This window comes from Caenorhabditis elegans, chromosome V, assembly GCF_000002985.6.
Source record: "Caenorhabditis elegans chromosome V".
Lineage (NCBI taxonomy): Eukaryota > Metazoa > Nematoda > Chromadorea > Rhabditida > Rhabditidae > Caenorhabditis > Caenorhabditis elegans.
In genome coordinates, this window is record NC_003283.11 from 12,120,616 (window position 1) to 12,131,435 (window position 10,820).

Sequence of the window (10,820 nt, forward strand, 5' to 3'; positions counted from 1 at the left end):
TTGTATGATTATACAAATCGAAATAGTTCAAACTCTCAAAATGATGTCTCTCCGGAATCTCGTGTATTTTCACGAGTTTCAGTTCTTTCAAAAAACGTGCCAAATATTTTCTTATAAAACAAATAGTCTTTGACTAAATCAAAGATTACCGTGATATGAGATCTTAAAAGTAGCATTGGTTATAAGCTATTAATATGATTAATACGAGATACTGTAATTGTAGATTTAGTTTAGCTTCATATATCTCTAATTTAACTTTTTAAGCCTCGAGTTAAGTATTTTACATTTGAACAATTGTGTAATCAAAACGCAATCCTGTACATAATTATTTTCAGCGCTGTATTTTCTCTCATCAATCAAAAAATTTAATTTTTAAAAATAATTTGATTTACCGAGCATCTGAACAGAAGCAAGGACACGTGAGTTTGCTGATTTTGCTGATAAGAAATCAATTATTTAGGTGCATTGGTGATCTTCATTCTTTTTCTAAACTTATCAGAAAAAATATATTCTCTATTTTTAACATTTATTGTGTTCTACATGTTCTACATGGTTTTGTATATTCGTAACAATTTTTTAAGTAGAAAAAAATATATACTGATAATCAGCAAAAACTAGTTTTTGTTCACATTTTGATATCATCACTTTTTTATTATATTCAACTAGAGTTTAAAATATTAATTTTATTGATTCTTATCGATATTTTTGACTATTGATTCCCGTGTTGATCGCTTTGTGATAATAAAATTTTTGGAACAAATTAGCCAATCGTGCATTTTTTGTCATCAATTCAATATTATCTGACGATTCCTGTTCCTGTTAGTTGCAAAATCATGAACAAGTATCACTTTTCCTATATTTTATTTCATATTTTTCCCGTCATGAAACGTTATGTTTTGCCTCATATAAATACAAAAATGAACAAAAAAGTGGTGTTCGACTTGAAAACAAGATTTTTAGGACAGAAGGTCGGATGGGAAAAGGTTTTCGTTCGACGGACATCACACAAAAAAGTATCACACCGCACCTCATTCTATTTACTTTGTTGATAGAATGGAAAAACATTCGACTGAAAATGAATACAGAGTAAGTTTATTTTTCCAAAAATGTTTGAAATAATGATTCAATTTTTAGGTGTATAAGGAACGATGGTTTATTCTTTTGGCGACTACTGCATTGATTTGCTCAAATATTATGGTGAGTAATGGAATATTGGTATTTTCATATTTAGATTGGCGTGAATTTTGCTAAGAAGTCCGATGTTTTTCCAAAATTCAAATACATTACAAAGTAGTGCCAAAATTAAACATTTTTTAGATTTTTTGTTTTAGCTGAAAAGTTTGACGAGGTGTTCATAAATTTAAAGAGTTTTTGAAAACAAACCTTTAATTATGATGTTCCTGCATTTCTTACAATTTTTGAGGTAATTTAATAGAAGACGAGCCTGCCACAAAACGGTTTTACCAGATTTTTCAAACTTTAACAATTATTTACTGGATTTAAAATAAAACATATTAATGTTTTTTCTGCAGCAATGGGTGAGTTTCTCGGCTCAAATCGACCAAACAAATATGTTTTTCTGTGGCCCAAATGAATATAAGAATTGTTCAGCAGCCTTCCTATCTAATCAAATCTATCAGGTTAGATTTTTCAATTTTGATCGGTATAATTTATTATATTATTTTTAGATAGTTGCAGTAATTGTGAGCATTATAGGAATGTATTTTGCAACAGTTTTTGGAACACTTCCAACTGTATGTTTCTTCTTCTAATTTACAGTTTTCTAATTTACACGTCTTCTAGCTCCGTCTCTCAGCAGTTTTCAATATTGTTGGTGCAGCAATCCGACTCATTGCGTCACTTCCAAGCCTTCAAAACTTTTTCTGGAGACAGTTTTTAATGATTATTGGAACTAGCATTGCCGCGGCTGCTCAAATGTATTTCGTCGTCTTCTCGAAAATTGCGGAAAGTTGGTTTTATCCAAGACATCGAGCTTCTGCAAATGTTGCATGTTCAAATAGTCTTGAGTTAGGAGTTGTACTTGGAACTGTTTTACCATCAATTATTGTACCAGCTTCTTTTACAAAAGACATTGTCAGTTCCTGGACATTTTTTCTTTTGGTTAGTTATGTCTCTGTCATGATTAAACAACTATATTACAATTTCAGAATTCAATAATAGCAGTTGTATGTATAATTCCATTATTTTTATTATTTGTTCTATGCCGTCGATCGGTTCCAAAAACGCCACCATCAGCCTCATCGCAACATGAGTCAAGTGGTCCTGTGACATCTGGTATTTTTAAATGTTTAAAGTAAGCCCGTACTTAGCTGTTTAATTTTAATTCTTCTGATAGTTCTCAGGGATCGTCAGTTTCTCATTCAAATATTCGTTTATTCAATTAATTTTGCAATTGCAAATGGCCTCATTTATACTTCTAATGCCATCAACTATAGAGGTTATAATTTGAAAGGGTACGTCTAGTAAGGTTTTCTGCTAGGTACAAGAAATCCTACTCTGTCAAGTAGGCAGGCATTTTTAGACCTGCCTAGGAGGTTTAAACTCAAGACAGCCCTTTGCGTATAATTATTTTGTTCAGGTATCCAATAGCAATCGCCACGATGGTCTGCATGTTTTCAGCCTATTTCGTAGGAGTAATTGCAGATAGAACAAGAAAGTTCAAAGTTAGTTTCAAAAAATCTAATCTTATCTGATATCCATTTTTCTAGTTGATCGCAATAATAAACGCACTTGTTGTAGCCGTTTGTGTACTGGTACTTCGTCTGGTAAGGCTTTTTCAAAATAACATTAAATTTATTCATTAATGCTTTTAGTATTTAATAAAAACTTATACGGGATGGTATGATTCAGTAATTGTTTGTACACTTTTAAGCATTATCAGTAAGTTATTTTAATTTTGCTTATTTAGAATATATTTTCAAAAATTCAGTGTCCTGTTGTGCTATACATACACCGATTGGAAATGAGATGGGAGTTGAGACAACTTACCCAGTTCAAGAATCAATTTCTACAGGAGTTTTGAATACTTTCGGGTGAGCCTTTGGTTCTTTTTACGGCGAAAAAAAGTGTGATATACCCGCTTTTTTGGGTCTCGCAGCGAATTTGTATTTCGGTTTGTGCTTTTCTGATATTAATTTTATACGAGTTTTATTCAAAACGAAACGTTAAAAAGTTTTTCAGTCAAGCTTGGTTATTCTGCTTATATTTTATTATGTATTCTTTACAAGAATCAAATTGGGTTTACAAGAACAACCGTAAAGGAGGAAGCTGGGAATGTAAGTTTCTTTTTAAATTTTAAAACAATGTTTCAACTAACGCGGTCACTTACAAGCCTGTGTAGCTTTAGTTTCTAACTAATTTTCAAATAATTAAAAGTTTTTTTTCTAATAGTAAATAAAAATATAAATATTACGGGAACACTAAATACTGAAAGTGCGTATTGCACAACATATTTGACGCGAAAAATGATTTGTAGCGTAGCGAAAACTACAGCAACTTTTTAGATGACTACCGTAGAACTGGTTTACGGAACTCGTGTTTCAATCGATAAAATATTAAAAGAAAACACAAAAATGACAAAACAATAAAAAAAAAACTTTAAAAAAAATTGAATATTGTTGTCACAATTCGCACAAATACTTGTTTCGTAACTAGAGCCCCACGGCCCGAGAAGTGGTACCTGTACGCAATTTGTCTACCGTACACCTGGACGTTTGGGCGCGTTTTTCTCAAAAACGGCTGGTCCAGTTTTTTTGTGATGCATATAAAAAATGTTCGAAATTAAATTCAAAATTTTTTGGACCAAAGCTTTTTCCTTAAAACGAGCCCAAACCTGGCTAAACTGCAATTATCAATAGAGCGCGTTTACACTGATGTACCCTTTGCCGGGCTGTGAGCCCGTAAACCGACACCAGCACTAAGTACAGAAGTCATTAAAATAATTGTTTTAATGTTCGCTACGATATATTTCCGGGTCAAATATGTTGCGCAATACGCATTTTCAAAACGTAGTGTTCCTGTTAATTATGTTTTCATTTCTGCTTCAAAAACTAAATATTTTATATTACAGTAGCCCTTGACTTCTGGGCAGGAATGTCTATTCTAAACTTTATTGTGGCTGTAATATTCTTGAGACCCCGATATAACCGTTTACAAATGGAAGAAGAAGCTCAAAATACACGGGAAGCAATTCGAGATTCAGTGTATACAATTTGTAAGTAATGAACTGCTTTTATTTATCAATGATGTAAATAATAAAAAAATGAATTTGCTGAAAAAAATAAAGTCATGAGAAACAGGAAATGCGATATGAGACAATGGTGAAAAAAGATTGGGACTAGTTGAAACTGGGTGCAAATGAACTGGTGAAGTCTAGAAACATAATATAAACATGTTTGTTGGGCAAAATAATTTCAAATTGAGACTATGGTACATATGATTTTTTAAGTGAGAAAATACAATTCCTCTAACTTCTTAAGTACAAAATGCTATAAAATGCAAAGTAAATGCTTGCTACTATCGCATTTCGATATCCGACGCAGCCGTTCGAGCTGTAACAGGTTCCTCATTTTCTAATGCCAATTTGGCATTTTCCAGTTCTAGACGACGATATCTGTAATTGATAAAATTATTTATTGAGTTTTGATAAACGTTTATACCGTGGTCTCAAAAAGAACAGTGATAAGATGACAGATACAATTGAGAGCCCACATGTTACATCGAGAGCAACTGAAAAATATTCATTTACTTCTATTTTGAAGATGATAAAACTTACATTTCCAAGATTGTGCATAGAACAAGTGCAACTTTTCTGTGTAATTTTGTGCAAATGGAATAATGAACATGAAAAGCGATCCGAATATAACAAGAACACCTGATGACGTTGCTTCCATTACTGGGAATGTCGTCTCAACACCAAGTTCCACTCCAATCGGGAATTGAGGTATTGAAAAGGCACCTGAAGAAATATAGGAATTTTGTTATACAATTAAATTTAAAAAATCCTTACCGAGACATCCACAAAGAGTGTAAACGATTATGCTATCAAAGAGCCCAGTCCGTGGTTGATTTAGGAACTGCAAGTGTAGCCTTTTTAGATTAAAAAAATCCATAGAGGAAATTTAGACATATTGACACAATTTTTTTCGAAGACCCTGGTAGAAGAATTTTAACTCACCATTCTCAATGTAATGACTGAACATGAAAATCCAACAGTACAAACTCTGATTATTTCCTAAATTTTAAAATTATATTTTCTTTTTCTGATTCATACCGACCACTCACCTTGAACTTGCGTGTTTTGTCGGCAATATGACCAGCGAGCAGTGATGTTAACGTGCCAACGATTGCACACACGGCAGTTGGATATCTGAAAAATAAATGAATTACTCATATGCTTCTAGAACTCTGCAAAGTTGTTACCCAGCCATCTCATAACCTTGATCTTTGAGTGGACCATCGAGGAAAATCATTAGACTCCACAGAAGCGAAAACGCAAATGCAAAGAGAGTCATTTGGATGAAAAATTGAGCATTACTGAAATTAAAGTATTTAAAGTTTTTGGCGTGATACTAAAAACCTACAAAATACATTGAAGAATAGATTTAAAGAAACCAATGTTGTTCTGATGAGCAGCAGAAGAAGCTGATGGTGGAGTGGGTGGCAGTTTAGTTCGAACGAATAGTGCTAGAACAAATGGGAACAAGGCTAGACATTCCATTCCAAGAGTCTGAAAATATGAATTGTCAATGATAATTAAATTGAGTACTAACAAATGTGAAGAACATCCAACTATTCGAATCAATAGTCTTATTGTGACCAAAAAGAATGGATGGCACAATTGTTCCGAGGGCAACACCGGCAGGATTTGCTGAAATTGATAGGAATTACTTACGAACATTAAAATTCCACTAACCAACAAAAGAAAGTACATTTGCAATTGCTCTCTGATCACCAGGGAACCAGCATTCAGCAATTTTTGATGGAAGAACTAAAAAGAATGCTTGTGCTGAAGCAGCGATAAACGATCCTGCATGAAGAAGACATTCACGAACAAAATGTGATTTTATGAAAGGAATCGAGGCAATCATCCGAATCGATGCTCCAATTACATTTAAAGTTGTACCAAGAAGACCCTGAATAAATATTTCATTTGGAGGTTAAAAATTTGCAATTCCCACAGCCGTTTTTATTCCTTTGTTATCAGTTATGTACATTCCACCAAATCCAGTGAACACGGCGACAAACTGAAAATTTGATTTTTTTTTTCTTCTCCTTTTTTTCCTATTTTATATATATTGCATAACCCAACAAAACCTGGAAAATTTGATTCGTGACAAGTGATACATCAATGCTCCCGTTGGCTGGACGTCCTCTATAATATATCTGAACTTCGTCGGATAGAGAGCTGAAGCTTATCCATTGCTGAAATTACGAATAATTTCAAAAATTTCTTTTTCGAGCTTACCATTGCGTTTGAAAGAGCAAGAAAGCAACAAACAGCTAGAACGAGCCATCGAGCTGGGTAGACCTGAACATTAATGAATTAATTAAAAATTAATTCACTGAATATCATCAGTATGTACCTTGTATATAACACTATTTTCGCTGATTCCTTCATTTGCCGAAGTATCCTTATCTGCGGCGACGGCTTCTTTGTTGATCGCCGATCCCATCAACAGCTGAAAAATTTAATTAGGTTCAAAAGTGAAGCGATGCGAACGGTTTAAGTAAAATCAGTACCGCCAATATCTTTTTTTAATAGAAAACTGCGGCGACGCCTCTTCCGTCCCTTTCATCAGGTTTTTTCATTAAATTTATTTCATTTCTTGTCATTTTTCACGCTGTCGGTCTCATAACGGAGAAACGAAACAAAAAGTATTTCAAAGGAACCGATCAGCATGTACAATAAATTTCAAAAATATTTCTTTAGAATCAATTTCATCCTTTTTCCTGCATCTCTGTTTTTGTGAGGAATGCAAACTTTTTCAATGGTCGATTTTCAGATTTTTTATTTGACAAGCGGAAAAAAAGATGTTTGCCATTTTTAGTATAACATAAAAAAATTTTTTAAAATAAATACACATAAAATTATGAATGGGATGAGATGAGAAAAAATTTTAAACGAAATGAAGATGAAAAGTTTTCTTCTGGTTACTGTTAATCTTAAAGGCGCAGCAAGTTGAATTCACCTCAGGTCTCGACACGAAATGCGAAATTTATAAATTTAATTTTTTTTAATTTCAGATTCAGGAAGGTTAGAAAAACAAAAATGAAATGAACCAATTAATGTTCTGAACTACTTTTTAAAAAAATTCAAAAACTAACTCATGGGCAATCTTTGTTCTCGCAATTGTTCAAATATATGAAAGAATATATCAAAGAGGTTACAGAACTTTTGAAAGAAATTCGAATGGATACTAAATATTTTATAGTGCAATCTTTCATCGTTGAAATTGTATACTCGTGAGTATGAGAAGTGAAAATAGTGAATAGCCTAATCCGCGGGAAACTAGCCTGCCACGTGATGTTTTTAATTTTAATTGAGATCATGATAGGGTTTCTTTTAGAATCGTCTTTAAAAGTATGGCAAATAAAAACATACACCGTATATCCTCTATTAGTTTTGCACCCCTTTGCTCAACTTTGGCAGCTCACATCTCAGTAGTCGTTTGTTCTATGGAAAAGTTGTCAACTGATAAAATATTTGTTAGATATTTTTCTATAGTATGTAGTTTGTTAATTATTTATATGTTCAAAACAAAATGAGATATGAGCTGTTAAAGTTGAGCAAAGGGGTGCAAAACTAATAGAGGACATACGGCAAATTGTATTATCTCAATAATTGTTTATCCAAGAAATATCAAGTTTTTTAGAAGCGGACATGTAATAGTAGACCAAGGGCACCTCACGGTAAAAAAATAATTGAAGTGGCCGATGACGTTCAAAAAGTGCTAAGGGTGCACCCCACATTATGACTGATTAAATTTATATTTTAAATTATTATAGCAACAAGGATGAAAGAAAAACCATAAAGGACAATCTGTTCCAAAAGCACAGAACACAGCAGATCTGGGAGTGATTTATACGATCTGATGGTGCTCTTACAAAAAAAAAGTTGGCGCCACTCGACATTGATTTAAAAAAATTAAAAATTTAAACGATTCTAAAAGAAAATATAGTTCGAGCATTTTCATTTTGGAAGCTAGATCCACGATTTCTGACTCACCGGTTGATCTACACCACTGTCGTTTTCCATGGTGATTCAAGTAAAAAGAAATGAAAAGATTGAAAAGAATATTCTAGATGACTGTATGCAAGAATTGAACGACTTCTTCTGTTCCTATCAAAAAAAAGAAGGCGGAACGAAACGACCTATCCAAAGAAAAAATATATTGGTCTCCGTGAATTGCAGAAAAGTTGTGTGCTTCTAATGTTGTTCCAATAGAAAAAAGGGGAAAACCACAACAATTCTTATTCTTTTTCTTCCTTCTGAGGCCTTGTTTCTTCTTCGTGTTCGTGAATTGAAATATCAAAATCAAAATATTTTTATGCAGAAGAGCTACAGCTTTAGACACGGAAAAGAAGAGAGGGGGAACCAAGAGGTGCCAATAATCGGAGGAAGAGATGCTCTACCACTTCTCGTTTTTTAATGTTTTTTATGATTTCTGGGGTAGTCTTTCTTCACTATTTTTCCAATAATTTCTGGGTTTCTTCGAACACCACCTCGTTAAATGCAAAATGGCACATTAAATCATGTCAGGAGATGAGTCGGGGGTATGAGAAACTGGAATAAAAGTCTACGAGAACAAAAATTACAAAGTTCCAAAAGTTTGTGAAGAAAAAAAAAGAAGTACAATGTATCTTTTGTTTCATTACATAAACATTTTGGAGGTCTCTGTTTTTTTTTCATAAAGCCTGGAGATAGTTTCATTTGTTGCACCAACATCATCCTTTAAATATTCGCTTGGTAATTATTTTCAAACTTGTCAAGAAATGTTCTCTTAGCCAGTTAGAATTTCAAATAATTATTTTTGAAATACATATAGTACCCCTAACGGTGTGCTAAAATTGCTGTTCGGCGATTGCAATTCAATTTTGATGTTTATTAAAATTACTGACTGCCAAAACTTTTAATTTGCAAGATTTTGAAACATATATCTGTATTTTGTGGCAGAATTATAATAATATTACTAAAATTATAGGGTAAGTTTTGACCATATTCGAAATATAGCAAGTTTAAAGAATTTGTTGCCAAGATTTCCTGCAATCTGCAATTTCAGCACAGCCAAAATTGTCCATTGCCAAAAATTTCAGATTGTCGCGCTCCCAGCTTAATATGTATTTTAACTAAATAACGAGGTCACTGATTTTATCCAATTTTGGGATCTTTATGGCAAGAATACAAGTACAGTACCCTGCATTTCTACGATCGAGTTAAAAAAGTCTGCCAAAAAAGTGTACACTTAAAGCATTTTCACTCGCTGTTTCGCAGTGTTATCATTTTTTTTGCTGAAAAGATTTGTCCCACATCGAACAGTTTTACACTGAAAATAAAGTATATGCACAGATTTTTTAAAAGTAAGACTCAACTTTTAAAATCTATGCAAGCGTCACGTGTTATTATTTTCAGTGTAGGTTTAAAAATTAAAAAAAAACAAGAGAAAAAAAGAAATTTGCTAAACGGAGATGTGCAGTAACTACTGTACGCACAGGCGTACACTCTTTTGAAAAATCAAGACCGACACCGTGTTCTTCTCTTATTTCTCAATTTTTTTTTTTGCATCAGGGTAAGAACACGTCCCATCCTTTAACAATAATGGGAAGTGCCTTCAGAGAAAAAAAAGTCAAGTCATGTAAGTCGAAAGATGGTTTCAGATAATAGTTGTTGAACTTTGGTATATGTTTCTGCAGAAACTATGTTTCTATATTTAACTCTGAAAAAAATGAGTGAATTTTGAATAAAGTGAATAAAATTTTTAGTTTCCAGATTTATGCTCATTTTAAGCTTTCTGTAGAATTATCAAGAAATCTTCCAAAAATACTCTATATGAACATCTTATTAACATTTTTGAATATTTTTTCTCAAGAGCTTAATACTTGAAGACACGAACCTGCGAACTTTCTTGTTGCATCAACCGCTTTCTTGTCCATCTTGGAAACTTAATTTGACCTTGAAATTTTTGAATCCACGAAATAACACGAAGAAGCACTATGAACATCTTCATTGGGCCCAGGTAAGAATTTTATGAATTGAGAAAAAAAAAGTGGAGGTGTGATGACTTGCTTTCCCGATGAATTCATTAAAAATTCACAAATTCACGAACACGATACGTTTACTTATTCATATTTTTTCGAAAGTTATCACAATTTTTTCCTGTTTTCCGTAACCCTGTCTGTTGAGACTTAAGAGTTCCGTGCACATTGAGTTGGTGTTTTGAAATAATTTTGAGAAAGGAGATAGGGAAGTTATGTGTATTGTGGGTCTCTCTGAAAATTTTTTCTGTCGGTTATTTGTGTGAAAGTACAAGGTTACCAATATACCGGAATAATGCTAAAGTATATGCTGACCTACTTTCACAAAACTTTTCGCTAGCTTCTACTTCAGCTATAATAACTCACGAACCATGGTTTCCTTAACTTGATTAAAAAGCAAACATTTAAAATATTTAAATTGATAGTTCGGAAACTAGTTTAAGAATTCAAGGCAGTTTTCAATTTAAAAATTGAATGACATACGCTGCCAAAGTGCATTTGTTTCAATTTCTAAATCAGCTGATAATGATTTCCACTGATAAGAA

At 32.9% G+C, this 10,820-nt stretch overlaps 2 protein-coding genes and 1 non-coding gene across 6 annotated transcripts; 1 reads left to right on the forward strand and 2 right to left on the reverse strand.

Annotated features, from left to right (window-relative positions):
- Nucleotides 1-958: 958 nt before the first annotated feature.
- Nucleotides 959-4,324, forward strand: C13C4.6 (MFS domain-containing protein). The gene is made up of 13 exons (NM_073641.6): nucleotides 959-1,086; nucleotides 1,135-1,197; nucleotides 1,533-1,640; nucleotides 1,689-1,754; nucleotides 1,804-2,121; nucleotides 2,169-2,314; nucleotides 2,364-2,474; nucleotides 2,600-2,684; nucleotides 2,730-2,786; nucleotides 2,835-2,901; nucleotides 2,951-3,053; nucleotides 3,202-3,296; nucleotides 4,091-4,324. The coding sequence occupies exons 1-13, from the start codon at nucleotides 1,054-1,056 to the stop codon at nucleotides 4,240-4,242; spliced, it is 1,404 nt and encodes a 467-aa protein (NP_506042.1). The 5' UTR covers nucleotides 959-1,053; the 3' UTR covers nucleotides 4,243-4,324.
- hrg-14 (MFS domain-containing protein) lies at nucleotides 4,235-10,173 on the reverse strand. 4 transcript variants are annotated; one of them, NM_001269474.4, is made up of 15 exons: nucleotides 8,249-8,324; nucleotides 6,606-6,701; nucleotides 6,488-6,550; nucleotides 6,337-6,444; nucleotides 6,201-6,266; nucleotides 5,936-6,155; nucleotides 5,793-5,890; nucleotides 5,604-5,749; nucleotides 5,443-5,556; nucleotides 5,305-5,389; nucleotides 5,198-5,254; nucleotides 5,030-5,096; nucleotides 4,796-4,978; nucleotides 4,680-4,749; nucleotides 4,240-4,633 (listed from the first exon to the last, which is right to left on the reverse strand). In NM_001269474.4, exons 1-15 carry the CDS (start codon nucleotides 8,276-8,278, stop codon nucleotides 4,537-4,539), a joined length of 1,500 nt encoding a protein of 499 aa, NP_001256403.1. In that variant the 5' UTR covers nucleotides 8,279-8,324; the 3' UTR covers nucleotides 4,240-4,536. The 4 variants fall into 4 exon arrangements, 3 of the variants coding, with proteins under 3 accessions (NP_001256404.1, NP_001256403.1, NP_001380116.1); NR_069685.1 differs by lacking the exon at nucleotides 8,249-8,324 and adding an exon at nucleotides 10,134-10,173 and having other exon boundaries at nucleotides 4,537-4,633; NM_001269475.3 differs by lacking the exon at nucleotides 8,249-8,324 and having other exon boundaries at nucleotides 4,235-4,633; nucleotides 6,606-6,697.
- C27A7.10 lies at nucleotides 8,580-8,785 on the reverse strand. The gene has a single exon (NR_069686.1). It is a non-coding gene; the product is annotated as an Unclassified non-coding RNA C27A7.10 (non-coding RNA).
- Nucleotides 10,174-10,820: the final 647 nt, after the last annotated feature.